The sequence below is a fragment of the Hirsutella rhossiliensis genome (assembly GCF_020360975.1).
Source record: "Hirsutella rhossiliensis strain HR02 chromosome Unknown scaffold00001, whole genome shotgun sequence".
NCBI classification, from domain to species: Eukaryota; Fungi; Ascomycota; class Sordariomycetes; order Hypocreales; family Ophiocordycipitaceae; genus Hirsutella; species Hirsutella rhossiliensis.
The window spans coordinates 8,850,696-8,871,179 of NW_025408667.1; the positions used below are offsets into that span (position 1 = coordinate 8,850,696).

At 46.7% G+C, this 20,484-nt stretch overlaps 4 protein-coding genes across 4 annotated transcripts; 1 reads left to right on the plus strand and 3 right to left on the minus strand.

The window, feature by feature from the left end:
- Positions 1–354: 354 nt before the first annotated feature.
- Positions 355–1,644, minus strand: HRG_01183 (EVE domain-containing protein; the record flags this gene model as incomplete). The annotated part of the gene is made up of 4 exons (XM_044859654.1): positions 355–653; positions 739–855; positions 925–942; positions 1,098–1,644. The coding sequence occupies 4 exons, from the start codon at positions 1,642–1,644 to the stop codon at positions 355–357; spliced, it is 981 nt and encodes a 326-aa protein (XP_044726054.1).
- Positions 1,645–3,568: 1,924 nt separating this feature from the next.
- HRG_01184 (uncharacterized protein) lies at positions 3,569–4,386 on the plus strand (the record flags this gene model as incomplete). Its single annotated transcript, XM_044859655.1, has 2 exons — positions 3,569–4,259; positions 4,325–4,386. 2 exons carry the CDS (start codon positions 3,569–3,571, stop codon positions 4,384–4,386), a joined length of 753 nt encoding a protein of 250 aa, XP_044726055.1.
- A 3,717-nt stretch (positions 4,387–8,103) lies between these two features.
- Positions 8,104–9,481, minus strand: HRG_01185 (indoleamine 2,3-dioxygenase domain-containing protein; the record flags this gene model as incomplete). The annotated part of the gene is made up of 2 exons (XM_044859656.1): positions 8,104–9,081; positions 9,161–9,481. 2 exons carry the CDS (start codon positions 9,479–9,481, stop codon positions 8,104–8,106), a joined length of 1,299 nt encoding a protein of 432 aa, XP_044726056.1.
- Positions 9,482–10,537: 1,056 nt separating this feature from the next.
- Positions 10,538–11,257, minus strand: HRG_01186 (uncharacterized protein; the record flags this gene model as incomplete). Its single annotated transcript, XM_044859657.1, has 2 exons — positions 10,538–10,953; positions 11,020–11,257. 2 exons carry the CDS (start codon positions 11,255–11,257, stop codon positions 10,538–10,540), a joined length of 654 nt encoding a protein of 217 aa, XP_044726057.1.
- Between the last annotated feature and the right edge of the window lie 9,227 nt (positions 11,258–20,484).

The window sequence follows — 20,484 nt, forward strand, 5'->3', positions numbered from 1 at the left end:
AATTTTTATAAAGCTTGGGATAACTTTGGAGTCTTTGAGTCGATAAAATTTAGGCTCAAGGTCCTTGGCTTCTTTTCACCGTCGATGACTCGGGCATGTGCGAATGTCCGTATATTTATTACTTCAAGAGGTGCCCTTTGACTATGGGGGCTCAGTGATGCCGGGTGTTTATCGCCATAAGAGTCACGCACAAACGGCAGATTGCTCATTATTATGGTGGGCGCCAGCGGTAGCCACTGCTGGACTGGAACATGCAAAGACGATCTTCGAATTTATCAATACACGTATGGGGGACATGGTTGTGATAGATGATGATCAACTCTCAACTTAACATCAACACGAGGGTATAGTCCCTCACTTCCCCGGTTCTCGCCCTTCATCGTGCTCCAAGCCCGCCTCGGCAGCCTTGTCGTCGGCAAGGCGGCATAGCACCGCCCACTCGCCCGAGGAGACGCGGCTCACGCTCAACCGCAACTGCTTGAGCATCTGCATGCCCTCGAGCGCGCCGCCGGACTTCCCCAGCTCGCGCAGCTCGCGCAGAGAGATGGGCACGGCGAACTTGCGGCGGAACTTGACGTGCACCAGGCTCCACCGGGGGTTCTCCTTGGTCGACGACGGGTCGTAGTAGGGCGCGCCCGGGATGAGGGCGCTTTCTGTCAGATTTGAGACCTTCAACTTGCATTCCTCTCAAACGGGGGGCTCCGAGGACGGGGGTGAGTGAGGAGACCTTGGACGTACGGTCTGGGGAGAACTCCTTGACAATTTCCATGACGCCGGCGATGCCGGGATCCTTGCAGTTGGAGTGGTAGAAAAAGGCCTTGTCGCCGACGTTCATGGTGCGCATGTGGTTTCGGGCTGTGGCGAGGAGCAGCGACACGTGTTAGCTCCCTAACCTGAACTGGGTGGTTCTCATCTCACACGCACCTGCATATGCTCTAATACCTAGTCATGAATTGCACAGAAGCAGCTCGTCAGCAAGATGCACATGGAAGACGGAAGTGTCCTCGCATGTAGGAGCAAGAAAAGGGAAAAGACGAGTGAACAAGTGAGCAAAGACAGAAGCCCAACGGTAGGAAGACGGAGAAGCTGCAGCTTACCGTCCCAGCCCTCGGGCTTCGTCTTGGCGCGCAGGTCGTCGATGGAGAAGCTGACGTCGACGCCGTTTTCGAGGCGCGTCTCGGGTTCCGCCTTCATGAGCCAGTACCACTCGCCATCGTGCCGCGGCGCCTCGGGGTTGACGGCCGAGATGTCGTCGCCGTCGTCGGAACGGCGCGCTTCTGCCGGCTTGGGGTCGTCGCTCGACCGCTCCGGCTTTGTCCTGGATTGACTGGTGCTGTTGCTTCTACTCGTCGTGGCCGGCGTGGCCTTGTTCTTCTTCGCAGCCGGCGCATCATGATCCCGCTTGGGCCTTACGCCTCGCCCGCGCGCATTGCCTTGGCTGGCCCTCCTAGCCTCGCGTTTCCCCGTCTTGGCTTCTGCAGGCTTCCTCGTGTCCTGCCGAGGCGGCGCATCCACCGACTGTTCCGGGGCGGCGGCGGCAGCAGCAGCAGCAGCCTGTCGAGAGGATCGTCGCTTGGGCGCTGGCTCGTCGAATCCAGCATCGGCCGCAGGAGCCGTAGCACCGCGCTTGCGTGCGCCCGCCATTGCCCTCTGCTCGGTCTGTATCCGATGGAGAAGTCTGACGGTGAGCGATGAGTCGGATTGGACGTTGCCCGGGTGAGAGACGGGCCTTGACGCTAAGTTACTGCACAGCGACCCACTGTAGAGCACTCGGTAATTACATACATAATAATTACAGCTGGTTCCTTTACGGCCCGTCGCGTCTCGGCGCGTGTCTGGTCCACTGAGCCGGCAATTGCCGTCTAAGCCGCGACCTGTATTACACGGCTCCTCGACTACATCGAGGCAGGCACTGTAGGCTGTTTTGCGCCCCGACGTGTGATATTCTCTTCAACTTATAAGAATACCGTCGGCTAATACCTGGAGGCTCAAGTCCGAGAACAGTTCCATGGTTCCCGCCATGAACTCAGCCTCTGGCTTGCCATCCTCGCATCCAACCTTGGCCCGCACGTCGGTCCTGGAGCCTGAGGCGGTTCATCATCATCATAGCCCTCCTCCGTGTATGCGAGTGGCCATGATTGGATACTTTAGTCATGGATCGAACCAATCGACAGCATATCTGGACACAAACTGGGCGCTGCGCCGACAACTTTTCCCCCAGCGAGTGCCTTGGATTGAATCGTCTACCGACGAGACCGAGGCCAAGAGCGCTCGCTCAACAAGCAACAGCTGCTGGCGGCCATCTTCCTCCACCCCGCAACCATAGGCATTCGCCTTGAATCTGTCTCCGCCGTCTATGCTTTACTACTCCGACAGGCACCACCCCGAGCTTGGCCACCTTGGCCACCGCTCCGGCCAACCCAAGGCCTACTACAGGCCGGCATGATGCTAGACACTGGCCAGTCTCCTTCCATCCGCCTTGGCGACAGAGTGCTTGGTTGCCAAAGATGGCTCTGGCGGCCCTTTGTAACCTACACCAGCTTGTACTGCAAGCTGTAAGTAGATGCCATGCACCGAGGTTCCCTCTCTTGTCACTCCGCTCCCCCCCATTTACCTGAATAGCGTAGAGGGCACCCGACGGCCGCTATCATCGCACGGGCGTTGCTCCCAGACGTGCAGCGACGCGCTTTACCCCGAGTCTGCCTGCCATGCCAGTCCTCCTACCGGACCGTGAGGGAAGATGGCGGCCACATATCTCATTCAGCAGTCACATCCATGCTCATCGCGCATCTGTGACATCTCTACAACCGACACCGGCTTGCTCGAGAGCCTGTACCAGGGAAAGACCGACGCATGAGCCCCCGGGACGCTCGTCTCTGCGCAGACATCCGAATTCCCGGCTTTGTCCGGGCAATGGCATATATCACCGATTCGCTACGTAGCTCCTGCGGTCCACTCCTAGGCGGCATCACTGCGAGGAGAGCAAGCCAAACGGATATGCAATGATGCCATCGCTTAATGACAGCATCACAACCCCCTGAGCGATGAGGATACTTTGTACCCGAGACCATGAGATGGTCGAACAGCATCCAGATGAGGGGGAATGGGGCAACGACTGAACCCATTCGGGGGCGGGGCGCTCAAATCTCTTCTCCGACCACTTCGACCATGGACGAACTAAGCTGGGGTACAAGGGATGACGCCGAGGCAGTTCGCTTCATGGGACGGTTGACGACGAAGGGCGCTAATTGGTCGAGACCGGGGGGGCTCTCGTGGCTGCCGCTCTTCGGAGCTTGTCCCATAGGGTCGGCCCTCCCCCTCCCCCTCCTCCTCCTCCTTCTCGTTTTCTTCCTTTCATCTTCCCTCTCTACTCTCTGTAAGAAAGACCGCAGATCATTCGACCAGCCACAAGCCACTAGACTTGGGCCCTCCCTGATCTTCAACAACCATCAGACAGATTGAAGCTTGCCACATCGTCATCTGACATTCTTTCTGGCTGATCAGATCGTTCGTAAGCAGGCTGCGACAAATATATGCATTGAAATGACACTGAACTTTGCCAGACACCATGGATAACGACATGCGCGTTCGTGGGTATTCTCAGGGACTCGAAGATGACGCACTTGGGCCCCCCGGGAGAGCCAGACCTACCAAGAGAGACACCGAGGCGGGGAGGCCAGAGCTGTCACTCGCCTGCACACCCGGCCCCCTGCGCAAGCCAGAGTCCGACCATGAGGGATCTCGCGCAGAAAGAGAGCCGGCGTTTCGTGGACACCAGAGCGGCAACGATGACGGTCAGCCCAGCCGTGGAAAACGCCCCTCACAAGTGCTTCTGGGCCCCTGTTGGACCGATTTTACTCTGTTCGAACCCGGTTCTTCGCGCTGGAGCCGCGAAGCGGCGTATGGCTCGTCGAAAGACAGCGCGTTTGCCCCTAATCGGTCGTTCGACGAGGGGACACATGTGCCTCATCCCCCCACTTCATCCTCCTTGGCCACTTCGCTGGGCGACCACGGTCAAAGCGTCCTCTGTGAGATCGGATCCTGGGGAACAGCAGCCTCGATGCCTGATGAGATCTCCCCGATTGAGATGTTCAAGGAGATGGAGCATCTGCGGAGGGAGGCATCACCCACAGGGCTGCCGACACCAGAGCTGTCGCCCTTGCCGGGAAGCTTTGAGTTCTGTCTTTGCTGCAACCACTGTGAGGATGGAAACGGAAATACATGGCACATGAGCACAAAGGCCAAAGGAAGTGCCCGGAGTAAGTGGCTTGGGCTCGGCACGAATGCCGTGGCCGCGTGGTCCATGTTGCTGACGACCTCCCAGTGGCCTGGGCAAAGGCGTACATTGAACAAATGAAGTCAGGGGACCTTGAAAATTCTGGCTAGAAGTCGATTCCGCGACTCAGGCAATATGCAGCCTGGAGAAGGATGGACCACGGGACGGTGAGGTACTCCGTGGATGGCTGTCCGCCGGGGGTTCCTGTTGCCTGCATGCGCGGGGCCTTGTCTCTCTTTTGGTCATGACGTACACCTGAGTTTGGAAAAGATATTCTTTGACCCAGTTCACCCGACGGTCGTGATGGATTTAATGGCACGGCACAGTCTGGCAGAAGTTGGCTCCCAGCACGAAGCCAGATTCACGAGCAAGGAGACTTGACCTGCCCTTGATGGGATGCGTGCAAGGAATTGCAAGCCGTCGATGAAATAGCCATGGAAGCTCGTTCCAGAGGAAATTATGCGCAAAAGCCTGGGATCGGTGTCTTTAGGAGGCAGTCGCTGGAGCTTGGGTTGAGTTGGACACATCTTGCACATCTTGTCAGAGTGAAGGAGGATGGTTGAGAGCGGAGAAGGCTGGACCGCCGAGCATGACTAAGCACTACACCAAGACACCAAGCCCGAGAGGGGCCAATAGAGGCGGGGGTCCGCGCTTTAAAGGCCGGCGCGGCCGCCCGCGCTTGTTATGTAAGCCCGGCGGGCCTTTGGGGGCGCCGCGAACAGCGCCCGCCGCGACCGCGCTGGCGCGCCAGTTTTACTGCACATATCTCCCCGCACATCGGCAAAAGTACTCAACGGCCACAGCGTCAATTTGAGTGTCAATCGACTCAAATTTTTTTTAATCTAGAATTGCTGTGGTTTCCAACTGTGGCGCACTTATACAGACCGGTCCTAGCAGACGACTTATATGCGGGAATAGTTTGCCTGCTGTTCCTCCGAGTCTCTCTCAGTCAGCCCATATACCTGCAGTACCTCTTTCTCGTGAGAAAGGCTGCGCTTGCATTTCCTCGGCCACCCGGGCATCTAACCGCTCTTCTTCTGCCTTATCCCAATCAAGGTATGCCATCATCTCTTCCTTGGTCCATTTCCTCGAGCCGCAGCTCCTTGACATTTGCTTCCAGTCGAGGCACCAGTCATATTCAGTCTTGCTGTAGCGCAATGGCAAGCCCATTGCCTTTCGGTATGCCTGGTTGGTCTTGAGATTGCCGCGAGGCTGTGCTCTATACCAAGAGTCTCTTGCCCTGACATACCTCTGATAGATGGCTCGTGGGTCATCATATCGTAGATTCTCCGTAGTCTCTGTAGCTTCTGCAATTCCTGTCGAGACTGCAGCAATTGTAGACACCGTAGAGACTGTAGTGACTGCAACCGTGATTGTCTCCATGACTGCTGCAGTCTGTGCAGTCTCTGAAATTGCTACTGCTTGTGCAGTCTGTGCAGTCTGTGCAGTCGCTGCAATTGCTGCCGTCTCTGCAGTCTCTGCCGCCCGTGCCTCTGCCCGCTGCAGTATGTCGCTATAGCGTAAAGGACAATTGCGAGATGTCATGATGTGCCCTTTCTGGTGGCATTTGCTGCATGTAGGTGGCGCCTTTGGCCGTAGAACTGGCTCTATGGCTTCAAATGCACTTGGCTCGCGCTGTGTGGATGACTGTGTTATCCTCGATGTGGCGACAAGTTGGTCCAATCGCCGACGAGGCTCTGAGGACCTGACCAATCTCTTTGGTATCCCGTCGAAGGCGCCAATGCGTATGAAAATGTTGTGGCCGGAGTGGCAGATCTTCCTCTATGAGCGGCTGTAATGTGTGCGCACAAGGAGACCGTGAGACTTGGTGAAGCTGCCTGTGCAAGCAGGGATGTCTTTCTCGTTGAGGCGCTTGTGTTGCTTTGCAACCTGTCGCAAGGCTTCGTGTGATACCCAGCCACGTACCGTGCTATATACGGTTCCAGAGAGCTCAATTGGCATCCGTATATGCTGCCTGGCTTGGTTGGCTTGTAGCTCGGCCAGTTGGTTGAGAAGAGCTTGCTTGATTGCCCTCGTTGCTTCGAAGAGGTCTAGTGTTGACTTCTTAAGGTGGCTCTTCAATAATGCGTGGATGCCTTCCACCCGGGAAGTAGCCACATTGCCGAAATGAGCATATTGATCAACCCAGGCCTTGACGAGCTTTTCCTTATACGGGTCCAACCAGGTTTCCCGTATGTAGCTAACCTCCTTGACGTATCGTGGTACAAAGCGCTTCTCCAGCTCTTCAACTTGTTGATCGAATGTCTCCTCATCTCTCGAGCTCACGATTGAGTGCCAATACCCAAAGAACTCAACCCATTTCTCATCACTGTTAGAGTTCTCATCCTCACGGTCGAATGCTGGTTTGCAATAGCTAAGCACCGCCTTGTTCGCATGCCAGATGCAGAGCAGAGACCTTGACGCAGGAAAGCACCGGGAAATTGCGTTCATGCAGGCAAGGCAACGATCTGTAAGGATAACGGATGGCTGGCGAATGTCATATAACTCGTATATCGATTGGAGTTGGTCCAGTGCCCAGATGTAGTCATCTTCATCTTCACCACTGAGAAAGGCAAAGGCAATACAGAATGACCGTTGGCAGGCATCAACGCCGATCATATCGAGCAGTGGCATCTTATATTTGTTCGTCTTGTATGTGCAGTCTAGAAGTAGTAATTCTGGGTATGCGTTGAGGTATTCTAGTGACGCCGGGTGTGCGAATAAGACCGCTGTGACTCGGCCGTCATGGTCAAGCTGTATGCGGGTTTGGAACCCCTCGTTGTCAAGCTCATTGGCAAGGGCATGCATTGTGCTCTGCCCAGCAAGAAGCTCTCGTCTGCGCTGTGCGATACAGTTATATATGTCTTGCTGTGTCGCTCCTTGAGCAGTCTGAGAGCTCTGGCGCATATATGTCCGGATATCCTTTGGTGCTATGCCGGCGCTTGCGAGGTTCCCAATAGCTGACTGGTCAGTTGAGGAGAGGCACGATGAGCTGGATGTGCTGTAATGTGCAGACTGGGCTCATGGTTGTGGACCGACTTCTCCTCGCCTGGGCGATGCCTGATATACCAGTACGACTTATCAAGGCTCTCTTTCGCATTGATGGAAAACTGGCATCCAGTGATACGGGAGCTTGTAGACCGTTGCCGTTCAGCTGGCTTCTGGTCCTTGCTTGTATGAGCCCCTGGTCTACCTCCACGATCACAGGCAAATGTGACTGTGCGTCTTCCGGACCGCGGGTCTCTCGTGGACTTGCCTGTGGTGAAGGCATAGCCTCTTGGAGCTGCCCACGCATTAATTGAGACAAGAAGGACTCTCGCGAGTCGAATTGACCCTCAGGAGGAAGGCAATCGTCAGGGAATTCAGTAAGCTCCATATTGGCCTACTCTGCGTAAGGGGCGGCGGATAAATTGGGCCGCAATGGCGGCGCGCTGACCCTCCGTGGATATGGTCGTGATATGCTTGCCACAGTACGGAGGGCGAGAGAAAGGAGAGGACAGCCCGAGAGGCTTCCGATGAGTCATCCGCGACCCCATCCCCTCTTGCGGGCTCCATCCAACCACCAACGTCCATCACAGGCAGTCTAGGTAACGGAGCATATAACGGCTGGGACTGATCTCCTCTCCATGGACTTTATACATTTCGTCGTCTTCGCGAATCAACTGCTTGCTGATTGCGCCTCTCTAGAGAAGTCGGGCTCCACTCTGCCCTCCGCTTGTCTTCAAGCCAACAAAACCCCAAGACGACGCCAACTCGCCGAACCGAAATTCAACACAAAGATCACATCCGCTTCAAGGACCAGCTGGCAGCTCCATCTGGCGGGATCCTCACTGCGACCGCTCCAGTTTGCCCGCGTGACAGGTCTCGTCCCGCGCCGCCTTCAAAAAGGGCACCAGCCTGGTCCCGCCCGTGCCGGTCAACTCCTCGTCAGCCTTTTGCGACGACGAAGAGCTGGCCAAGTTCTGCCGCCTCCTTGTTGTCGTGACAGCGGCACTAAGATTCCTATGCTTTGAAGGTAGGATAATGTACCGCGTTACAATCTGAATGTGCTTGTCGCGGAAGCTGCTCAGCGCCTGCGTCGCGGCCACATAGACGTCGCGCAGACGGCGCTGTGCATCTGTAATCGGCGGCGCCATGGCCAGCTCACGGATACTTCCCATGCGCGCGGCATGCACGAGGAACCGCCGGTGCGGGCCCGGCATGTACTCACGCACCTCGGAGTGATAGCTCGCCTGGCCCGCGCTGCCGTGGCTGTGGTGCTCGACGCCGAGGACGACGTCGAAGAACTGGATGAGCGAGCTCTGCCCGTTGCTTCCACCTCTCAGCTGCCGCCAGACACCCTTGCCGTTGCCCTCATCGTAAAAGACGCCACGCGGCAGCCCCGCCGCCTCCATATTTTTGCTGCCGGCCAGGAACGGCCGGATTTCGTGGTAAAAGGTCATGGGGTCGCATCTCTCATACATCCTCTCCAGCAGGGCGCTGACGTCTTGGATGCAGCGTCGCAGGTCGTCGAGAGCTTCGATGATGACCTGGTAGTCGCGCGTTTTGACGGCCCAGAGGGCGTCCATCATAGTGTGCAGGATGCCGGCGGCCTTGGCTTCCATGGCGACGCTAATGAGCAAGAACCATGACTCCGACTCGGTGCCGGTGAAGGAAAACATTGTGCTAAGGTCTTCTATTTGAGAAAAATCGTGCCCTGCGCAGGAAAAGTTCCAGAGGTTGGCGCCAGCATAGGTGAGAACCGGCGGCAACTCGAGATGCTCCGAGACGCGGAGAAAGGGGAGGGTCAGTTGCGGCGGCAAAATCTTGAAGAGGCAAGAATGTCAGCCAACTCTTCCCCAGACGAGTGACGAATTAATTGAAGAGCAATGGGGTGCTATTTACCTCATCTGGCGCTTCGCGACCCCAGACGTGCGCATGTGTCATAAATGCCAGCATTGAATACGCTCTTCGCCATTCCGCTTCGGTCCCGAGATGGGCGGTTGATAGAACAGGGAGATTTGCAATGGACTGGCCCAAGCCGCCATTTTGGATGAGCGTGGGTAGCTGCGCGACAATGTTTTCCCAGGGCTCGTAGTAGGCGTCTGCGAGCCTCTTGGACGGCTCACGCTCGGGCAGGAAGGCGTTCTTTGTGACGGCAAACTCGGCCAGGTCGATCGGCGGCTTACCATCGTGTGACTCGACGGGGACAGCATGGGGCGACATGATGTCGCTCTGGGTATTTGGTGAGGTCCAGATAACTCGCTTGCAAATAAAGACAAACGAGGTCGGCTTTGTAGGTCGTTGCGCGAGTGGCCCAGGTCTGGGGATCAGTGCGCCTACACAGACGGAGGATTCGGAGCCGAGAAGGTTTGGAGAAAGGTATAAACCCAGATTGCCAACTTCGTCTAGTATCAAGTTGGGATGACAAAAGGGAAGGTGGGAAGATGAAGCGAATGGTAAAAAGGGGCCCGTCTCAGTGTGTGGCCCCCTTTTGACGCTCTGGAATCCATCTGCCTTGCTCGCCTCTAGATGAAATCACACGCCCCTTGACACTACGTACAAACAAACAAGCACGTGCAACAGGGCACTACCAATGCTCGGCCCCTTTGGCTCATGTCGCATCCATCCGCGGTCGGCACAAGCCTCGAGTTCATCATCCGAAGCGGCTAAGCTGTAGAGGACCCGTTTTCACGCGTCCAGGTGATGCACGAAAATCGAAACTCGGTAACTGGGCCGGGCAGGAGGCGGGAACCGGGAGGAGGTGTGGGGAATGGGCAGATCGGGATGACGAGATCTTAATCACGGGGGAGACAATTGTCTGCTGGGGAGTGGGGGGGTTGCGGTTGGCGGAGGCCGGCAGCGGAAGTCGGATGGCGGAAGGCGGAAGGGTTCCGGATCCGAAATGCCGGGCCAGGGCCTAGTACAGAGCGCCGGCTTGACCGGCAACGGAATACTTGATACCATTCTCGGCTCTGCCTCGCCTCCGACGAAAAGGTACATATACCTGGTAAAGATTCAAAGAAAACGGCGAATCGGCGATACTTCGTACTGTGTGGATGACTCCGAGCGTGAGCTCGCCCCTAAACGATAAGACATGGGTGGTGGCAAAGGCTTGTCCATCACACACGGCCATAGTTGCGCGAGAATGTCCAATCCGCTGAAAGTCTCTAAATTTCTTCCATAGCCTACTCTGTTCCCCTCCATTTGTCTCCTCCTCTCCCTCTATAGTCTATACCAGGATTCTCCCCACTTCGGAATGCGGCCTCCCTAGCAAAACCCTCACTCTCGAGCATCAGTTTCGAGCAAGACTTGTTCGCTCTCATCGGGGATCAGGTAGCCCTTGTCGTCTCGCTTTGCTTTACCCAGCACCAGTGGGAAGCATTCTGCTACCTTCCCGCCCGTGACTGAGTGCTCCACGTCTGGGCTTTGAAGAGTCTCGACGCCCTGTACGGGATCCTTTGCCAGGAAGACCTTGGACCCGATTCGGTCGTCCTTATAGTCACACACCAGGGGATAGAAGGCCTCCTCTTGGCTGTCGACAGCCACGTAAAACTGTTCTTGCTGATTCTCGGGGCTCTCGTACAGAGTGAGGAGGACGGGAACGCTCGATTTGGGCGTCTTATGCGAGTCTGCAACTCGTAGACGAGAAACGCCGGCCGCCGATATTATCGCGCTGTAGTAGTGCATCATTTTCGCTGAGCCATCAGCGATAAGGACGTTGCTTCGAGCCCCCTATATCTTAGAGCAGGCATCGTTATGACCGCTGTTGGCCAGGACAGCGTATATGTTCCCGTCGCTGCAGGAAATAACCATGGTCGTGTCGTCTGGGTCCTTGAGGGTATTGAAGACGGGTGCGTCCGGCTTGTCCTCGACGTACTCGTGAATCTCGACTGTCTCAAGCTCATAAGTAATCATGTTGGGTTCGCCACCATGAACGCCCTCCGTCATGTCGGCGACTGCCTCGGCAGTCTCGTTGTCTTGCCGACGCTCAACGACCATGACGTCCCTTTTTTGTTGTGACTGCCACGCCGAAAATTGTTCCATATAATATTGGAGGGTGAATTGGGTTAGACGTTTCTGCCATGCCTTGGCTCCCTTATAAGTATTAACCTTGCTTCGGACACACCTATTGGCTTCGTCTCGGTTCAAGCCTCTTTGGAGAAATTTACTCCATTGTTCACGGTCAGGTTTCTGTGCAGCCCCTGATGACCTGGTTGTCGGCGGCTTCGCTGCCGAAGGCTTGGCGGCATCTGGCTTTGGAGATTCTTTCCCGCTCGGCTTGGTTCCCGGTGTCTTCGGAGGCGCGCCAGTTGGCACCCTATTTTTTGTTGTCCGTTAGCTGATGTGGAAGAAACATTGAAATACTGGTGAGTACTTACCCGATGTAGCCCGACTTTATTTTCTGATCCTCTATATCGAACAAGGTGAATTCTGCATGATCGACGACATTGACCTTGATCTCGTTGCGCCAGCTCAGTACTGTGTTGATGCCTTTGCAGCCTTCTGTTTCTTCAATGTCGCCTGACCACGTGCCTGCCAGCTTTCCGATCGAGTTTAGGCCAAGCGAGGCAGCAACTTACGCGCCTATCTTGATGGAGGGCTCGCTGATGATGCTAACGGACTTGTCCCATTTGCCAGCTTTGATGCCATAAGCTAGGCTAATAGGGAAACCTAGCGATGAAGAGACGGCAATCTCGCCGCTGGCTATAAAAGTCGGCTTAAAATAGGGCTTCTAGCCGCTCTAAGTGGCCGGGCCCTACTTAATAAAGTCGATTCTTACGTGGGCATTCTCGATGCCTATCTTAGCACCGGCTAGTAGCTTGCCGTTTACTGCGGCCTCGAGACCAACCTTAGAAGCAACGGATACCCGAGGTCCGATAGTGACGACTCTATATCTTAGCCCTAGCAGCCCAATATCGAAGAGGGTTTAGGTAAAGTCCGTCTTATACGAGATTTAGGCGTCGATGCCGAGTTTCATGGCAATTCGCATGTTAGCCCAGATATCGATAAAGCCCTACTCGAAGCCTTCGATGGTCTAGCGAGCCCGGCCGCCGACTCTCGCGCTGCCCGAGACGCCACAGCTAACGCAATAAATGCTTATATACGACTTTTTTGTATTCTCCTGCGTAATGTCCGTGTAAACCTTAGTTTTAGACTTTTCGGAGTTAAAATATTTAAGAAGAATGGAATCCCCCTAAGGTAACTTAACCTGCTTGATTTTCTTCTCCTTTAGCTTGTCAGAGTCAAAGGCTTTGGCGTCCTTCTAGGGAAACTCCTAAGAGAGGTCCTTGTTTATGCTGGCCGTGATTGTAAATGTGTCTTTGACGACATTATAGACTGGCTTCAAGATTTAGAGTGCCTTTGTGCGCAGCCAACCGAACAAACCCCTTCGCTCAATCGATCGAAACGAATCATTCTTCGGGCTTAGTCGTCGCCGATCGAGTTACCTTAGTCCGTGGCCTCTGCCTCGTCGATAGTTGCCACAAAGCCTGTGTAGGCCTCAGTCATATTCTCGTACCCAAGCTTGTCATCCAGGTCCTGATCGAACCATTCGTCCAAACAGGTCGTAGGGAGTTTGAACTTGGTGTCTTCAGGGGGTTCGCAGCTGCGCTTGGGATCAAAGCTCTCTTCCTCGCGTCTTGACAAAGAGTGCGCGGGGTCACTGCCGTTGGCCTGCCCCCATTCAAAAGTGTTCCCGGTGGTGCCGGAACCCTCGTTAGGAGACGACATGCCTCATTCTGTCTCTCCAGCCGAGGTGATATCGTCGGGATGACGAGCTTCGCCCGTTGCAACAACAGTCTTGCTATCAGAGTTGAAGCTCAAGTTTGAGGCATGGAAGTAGCAACGTTCACCCTTATCATAGTCGCCGCACCCCTTGGTATACGCGATGGGGATCAGGCCGCTATTCCAGGTATAAACCGCATACTTATACGCTTCCTAAAGAGAAAAGGTAACCTCTAGTTGGCCGTCCTCATATTTCACTAGGCTGACGTGGTCGGTATGATCTAGGTTGACTGAGTGATGGAGGAAGTTGTAAGTTGTCATCGCATATTGTCCCCCCTTGGACATGTCTGAGTAGATACTCGTTAGCGGGAAACATGACACGAGCGACGATCTGGCTCTTTCTTACCGCCCACGCTATAGTAAATTTACGACGGGGGTTTTTTTTATATTATTACTCGCATGCAGCCTCTAGGCCCATAGCGAGGCTAATAGGGGCCTAGGTCCCTATTAGCAGTCCTAGCTAGCTATAGAGCACGGGGGCTTATAACTAATTAGGGAAAGGGTAGCTATAAAGGCAAAGATAAAGGAAAGGTTAATCTAGTTCCTCCTATATAGTGTTTTTCCCCTCTAAGGGCCCTAGGGCCCCTAGGTTACTCCTTTTCGAGCTACTTAGCTATCCCTATCTTTATCTTAGCTAAGAAGGTTAAAAGGGTTTCCCTTCCTTCCTTAGAGCTATAGAGAAGAGGTAGGCTAAGGGCCCCCTTTTATCTCTTAAAGGTCTAGTAAAGGACCTCTCTTTCCCTCCTATAGTTTAGGCACCTTAGGATAAGGTGCCTAGCCGTATACCTTCCTTAGCCGTAGTAGTAATTGTCTCGGTCTACCTTATTAGTCCTTTTAATAAGTAAAATAAGAAGCTAGCCTTAAAGAGGAGTTAGTAAAAGGCTAAGAGGGTCGGCCTAGGCCTCCTTATAAGGTTATCTCTAAGCTAAGGGCTAAGCGGGGGGTCTTTTAAATAAATATATAGTACTTACCTAGGCCCTTAGCCCTAGGGCCTTTAGCTACCTCGGTAGCCTAGAGGCCCCTTTAATAGTCCTTAGTAGCGTACTAGACCTTTCTTTATAAGTAGCTAATAAAGACTAAAGGGGTCCCTTAGGTAAGGGCCTTTAAGCCTTTCTTAGCTAGCTAGTTAGCTAGCTTATTATTAAAGATCCTTAGGTAGCTAGGGCATTAGTATAGCTATATATTATAAAAGGCTTCTAGGCTAGTTAAGACCCTTTAAATATATATAGCTAGGTCTAAGAAGCCTATAAACTTCTTTATAGTAGCTTAGCTTTTTATAAAGATATAAGCCTTTATAAGGGGGTTAAAGGGGCTCGGCCTTAAGGGTTAAGGCCTCTTAAAAGTCTCTTAGTATCGTAAATAGCTTTATATTAGCTACTTTAATTAAGAGTCCTAGGTTCTTATAATATACTTTAATAGGCTTATTTTCTTAGCTTATTTTATAGAAAGAATAAGCGTTAGCTTCTATAAGGGACCCCTTAGGGTACCTTTTAAAGCCGTTACTATAAAAAGCTAGGGGCCGTAGTTTAAAGTCTTTTAAGCTAGATAGGCTAGCTAAGAAGTATTAATACTACTTTTTAGCTAAGGGCTTAAGGGCCTTTATTATCGTAGTAGACGCCTTAAGCTCTAGGGCCTATAAGGGCTCCTAGCTAGCTTTCTTTTTTTCTAAGTTATAATTAAGTCTTATAGTAACTACTAAGCTTTTAAGAAAGTAAAAGAGCTATATATAGGGCCTAATATAGCTTAAGGCTCTTAGGTTAGATATTATTTACTAGTCCCTTAGTATAAGGCTAGTACTTTAAACTTACTATTTACCTAGATCTAGTATAGGTTTAATAAGTAACTAAATAAACTAGCTACTATATATAATTAAACGTATTATATAGACTAGCTATTATATACTATTATACGTATTAAATATAGACTAGCTATTAGTCTTATAAGTTAAAGTAAGAGTAGTAATAACTATCTATATTTTTTTTTACCCGCTTAAGATCTAATATATTCTTTATCTTCTATTTATACTATAATAAGTATAAGACCTTACTTAAGGCTTTAACTAAATAATAGCTTAACCTTATATAATAGTAATATAGTATATTAGCGGTATTTCTTAGTATTTTCCTTAGGTAAGTATAGGTATTTCTCTATAATTTCCCTACTATAATCTTATAGTAACTTCTTAGGAGAATATTAATATAATCCTTAAGGAGCTATTATTACTTAGGAAATTATAGTATATTCCCTATATAATATATTTATAAGGGAAATCTTTATAAAATATTTATATAATCCGCTTAGTTATTATTTCTAGGATTTCTAAGTAATTTCTTAGAGTTTACTTAGTAGCCTCTAAGTTCCTTCTTTTATAAGGAGCCTTAAAAGGTTAAGGGTAACTTTCTTAAGGGAAGTAAATATTATTATAAGTACTTAGATTATTAACTATAAGGTATCCTATAATAAATACTTAAGGTAGAAGAACTAACTAACGTCCTTATTAGTCCCTTATAGTATTTAAGTAGGAGTCGCGTTAATATAGAATTATAGTAAAGTTATATAGATTTTTAAACGTTAAAATACTATTATATCCTCTTAGCTAACTTTTCTAAACTAAGCTTAAAATATAAAAAAAGTATATACCTGAAACTATTATAAATAGCGTATTACGCCCCCTTAAGTATAGCCTTATATAGCTATTAGCGGGTATATAATATACTATTAAAAATTACGAATTAAGTAAGGTTCTCTTTTATATAAGTAGAAAACTCTTCCCTACCCTTACTAACTAAGGGTATATTCCCTTTATTAATAGGACCTAGCTTAGACTTAACCTAGGACCCCGGCCTAAACTAAAGGAGGGCCCTTTTATAAGGGAATATATATTATAGTATAATTAGCTAGGTAGTAGAGATAGCTAGAGGTACTACGCTATATATATTATATTCTCTTTATTATAAGACTAAAGCTTATAAGAAAAGGAATTTCTCTTCTTTAGTTAAAGTAGTAAGTAGTTTATAACTTATAAGTAAAGTAAGTACGATTCCTTACTAATACCCTACTAATATATTAATACTATATACCTAAGTACTTTATTAGCTTATACCTCTTAGTAGCGCTCTTATAATTATCTCCCCTCTTATATAGATATCTTAGCTATATCTTTAATATATATTACTTTTACTATATTATATATATTTAGTTAAGAAGAAAGGTAGTTTTAGTTATATATTATATATATATACCTATATAAGTATACGTTAGTATAAGGGAATACGTATTACGGTATAATTAGTTAGGTAGTAGAGATAGCTAAAGGCACTATACTATATATATTATATTCTCCTTATTATAAGACTAAAGCTTATAAGAAAAGAGATTTTTCCTCTTTTATCGGAAAAGTAAGTAGTTTATAATATATAAGTAGGGTAGGCACGATTCCCTACTAATACCCTACTAATATATTAGTACTATATACCTAAGTGCTTTATTAGCCTATACCTCTTAGTAGCGCTCTTATAATTATCTCCTCTCTTATATAGACGTCTTCGCTATATCTTAAATATATATTACTTTCGCTATACTATATATATTCGGTTAGGAAGAAAGGTAGTTTTAGTTATATATTGCGTATATACGCTTATATAAGTATATATTAGTCTACGCTCTATAATATTAATAGTTATTATACTAGCGGTTGCCGCTAAGTAACTATTACGGTATTACCTATATATTAGCCGTATAACTATAATATAAAAAGTATATATATATATCTCTTACTTCTTTTATTTTCTTTTTTTCTTTAACTCTTCCGCTTATAATTACTATAGAGTTTAATGCCTTTTTTTATTAATCCCTTATACTTTTTTTTATTACTTTTTATCGACGATTTATTAATAATAATACCTTTTACGCTAAAAAAGATAAAGAACTATAACGCTAGTTTCCTATACTATATATAGGAGTAGGTAGCGGCGGGTTTACCTTAAAGCGTAAGCGATTAGCCTAGAAGTCTTATAGCGACGCTAGTTTCCCCTTAGTAAAGAAAGCTAAGAAAGGTATAAGGGAATCCTAGTCCTAAGAGACTTTTAGTCTAGGACCTAACGTTAGCGAGGGTCGTGCCCTTATTACCCCGCTAAATACCTTAACTCCGACTATTAATAAGCCTACCTTTATAAGCTAAGAAACTTATAAGTTTATTACCTCTATTAGCGATATTAATATTAGTAAGGAGATCGTGCCTAGGCGCTCTTAAGTAAGTGCTAATAACCTAGCTACTCTATCTTAATAGGGCGGCTTTAGCTAATAGGAGATTATCGCTTAGGCCGCTTCTTAAAATAAGTAAGCCGATATTAACGATAAGGCTTAGCTAAATAAGGGCTAAGACTATCTTAATACCTAGCCGAATAAGGGCTAAGATAACGATAATAGTAATAACGGAGATAGCCGCGATTTATCTCCTCTTACTAATAAACCTAAGAACGGCGGCGCCGGAGATAAGGGTACCTAAGCGGCGGTATAAGGCGGTCGCGCTCCTATAAAGAAGTATACCTAATCTAAGGCTAAAGCCCGCTTAGTTAAGGCCTAAGGGGTTATCCTTTATAAGCTCTAGTATATATATTATTTTAGGACGGTCGTTAAAGAGTATAATATAACTAAGCCTAAGCTTATTAAGGTGCTCTTAATTAGCTATATTTTCTTAGAGGTTTCCTTAACGCGCTATAAGTAGTACTATAGACGTACTATAACTTATAACTAAGTAAGTTTCCCTTTAACTTTAAATATTATAATTAATAAGCTAATCTTTCTTAAGGCCGCTATTTTTATATTTAGTAACTAAGCTAATATAGTTACTATTATAGAGTACTTATATAAGCTTAATAAACTAAAGACCGGTAATAAGGATACTAAGGATAATAGCTCGGACGTAAGCGTGCTTATTTTCGAGGAGGCTAATTAGCGCTATCTCGCTATTATAGTATAGTATTTAGCTAAGGCTTTCGACGCCGCTAAAACGGCCTATTATAAGTCTTTTAGGACTATATATATATAGAAGTCTACTATTATAAGTTTTATCCGACCTTTTTATTAGCAACCGCCTAACGATATACTAGGTCGAGCGTGCCGACTACTATACGCTAATTAATAAGTACCGCGAGCTTATTATTCGCTTTAACCCCGCGCCCTTATTTAATATCGCCTATATAAGCTTAGAGTACTAAGCCTAGAAATCCTAGTTAAAACTCTACTTTATCGACGGCGATATAGGCTATACTTTATAGTAATACGCCTTACTATTTACTAAGGCTAAGGTAAGTGCTATACTAATAGAGATAGGTCTCGATATAGAGGATAAGAAAGGAGCGGAAGATAGGGTAGTTTTAGTATTTCTAGAGGTATTTAGTATAGCGGATAGGGCGCCTTAGTTAGTTCCTACTACGCTAGTAAAGAAGAAGGGTAGTTAAAAGTAATAAATAAGTCTTATTATTCTTTTATTTAATTATAACTATCTTTCTCTCCTTTATTATTAAGGTCTTAATAATATTATAGTTTAGTTTTATTTTCCTTAATAATATTTAATAGGTAGTATAAATAGTTTTCCCTTATTTTCTTATTTTACTATTTTATATATAGTTATAAGATATTCGGGCGTGCTAATACGTTAATAAGTTAGTAGCGATTTAGTAAGGATTCGTTACTAATTTAGTAGTATCTCCTTATACTAATAAGTTTCTATACCTTACTTAGTCTTATACTTCTTTTTCCTAGTTAAGTAAGTAGTATATTCTTTAATAAGGTCTTAGCTATTTACTATATCTTTAGTATCGACCTATTAATTATACTTAGCTAGCTATCCTTTCTATTTAATAAGGAAAAAGGTATCGCCCTTAGATCTTTTTTAGTCTTTAATCTCTTAGACTTCTTATTTACCTTTATTATCCTTTAAGTTTAGTATTAATAGGGTTTCGCTACCTTTATAAGTGCCTTTTCTTTTTTTTATAGCGTTTAAGAGACTAATATAAAAACCGTTATAAAGGCATAAGTACTTTTTAAGGAGTATAAGATAATATACTTACTTTCTAATAGCTTATAGGACCTAAAATAGTTTTATATACTTAGGTAAGAGTTTTCTTTTTTCGTCCTTAAGGTATAAGTTCTTTATCGATAGTACTATAAGGTCTCTTACTTTTAATATAAGCGGTTAGTGCCTTATATTATAGTATTTTACTTAGGATTTAATAGCTTTTCCTAAGTATTCCTTAAGCCTCTTTTATAGCTCTTATAGCTTAGTAACTCTTACTCTTACTTTAGGTACCCTCCTTTAAATAATATCGTCCTTAGTATTAATATAGAAGTTTAGTTAGTAACCTATTAATACTTTATTAAGTAATAACCTAGTTATCGCGTTCTTTATATTATTATATATAAAATAAGTAATATATATAAGTAACGCTTAGTTAGTTTATTTTAAGTTAGTAAAGTATCTTAAGTAGTACTATATAGCTTAGTTTATTTATTTTATTTACCTATTAGTTTATAAGTAAAATACTATTAATAGCCTATATTTTACTTATAAGATAAAATAAAGATTTAACTAGAACTTACTTATAAATAGGGACCCTTTATCTAAAATAATGCCTTTTAAAGGTCTATATACTAATTTAACTTAGTAATAGAATAATTCTATTAGCTCTAAAGCTATTATTATCTTAGAGATAGGAAAGAAGAGGTAATACTTAGTATATTAGTATATAATTACTAGGATCGTATTAGCGTCTTATTTATTATACTATAATTTAGGTAGACCTATAGTAAAGTCTATTAATAATTCTTCTTATAGTTATATAAGATATAGTAATAATTATATAGTACTATAAAAGTAATGCCTCTTAGATACTATACCTTAATATACTAAGTATAACTAGATATATTTATTTATATCTTTTATTATTCTATCCTAGTAAAAGTTCCTCGCTAGTAGTTCGCTAATATATTAAGAGCTAAAGTATCTTACTAATAGATCGTTATAAAAGAGCTATATTAGCTCTTACTATAAGGCTACTTTTAAAGGTACTATAATATAACCTTTTTATAGTAGTAGTTTATCTAGGCGTACTAACTAAAAACCCTTCCTTTTTAAGAAGTCTTTAGTTTCCTTTAGCCTATTAATCGCTACGTTAACCGACTAAGTACGTTTTAGTAACTCTAGTAATAGTTCTAGAACTTTTACTATATAAACCTTTATATAGTAAGCCGCTTCTTTAGCGATCTTCCTTAAGAGTAACTATTTATAACTAGCTTTCTCTTTAGCTTAATCGGCTATTTATTTAGGTCTTACGCCTAAATTATTATAGTTTCGCTATAAATAAGCTTATATATTTTCCTTATATAAAGGCGCTTTACTATACTTATATTAACTTAAGGTTAAGTATCTCTTTACTTAT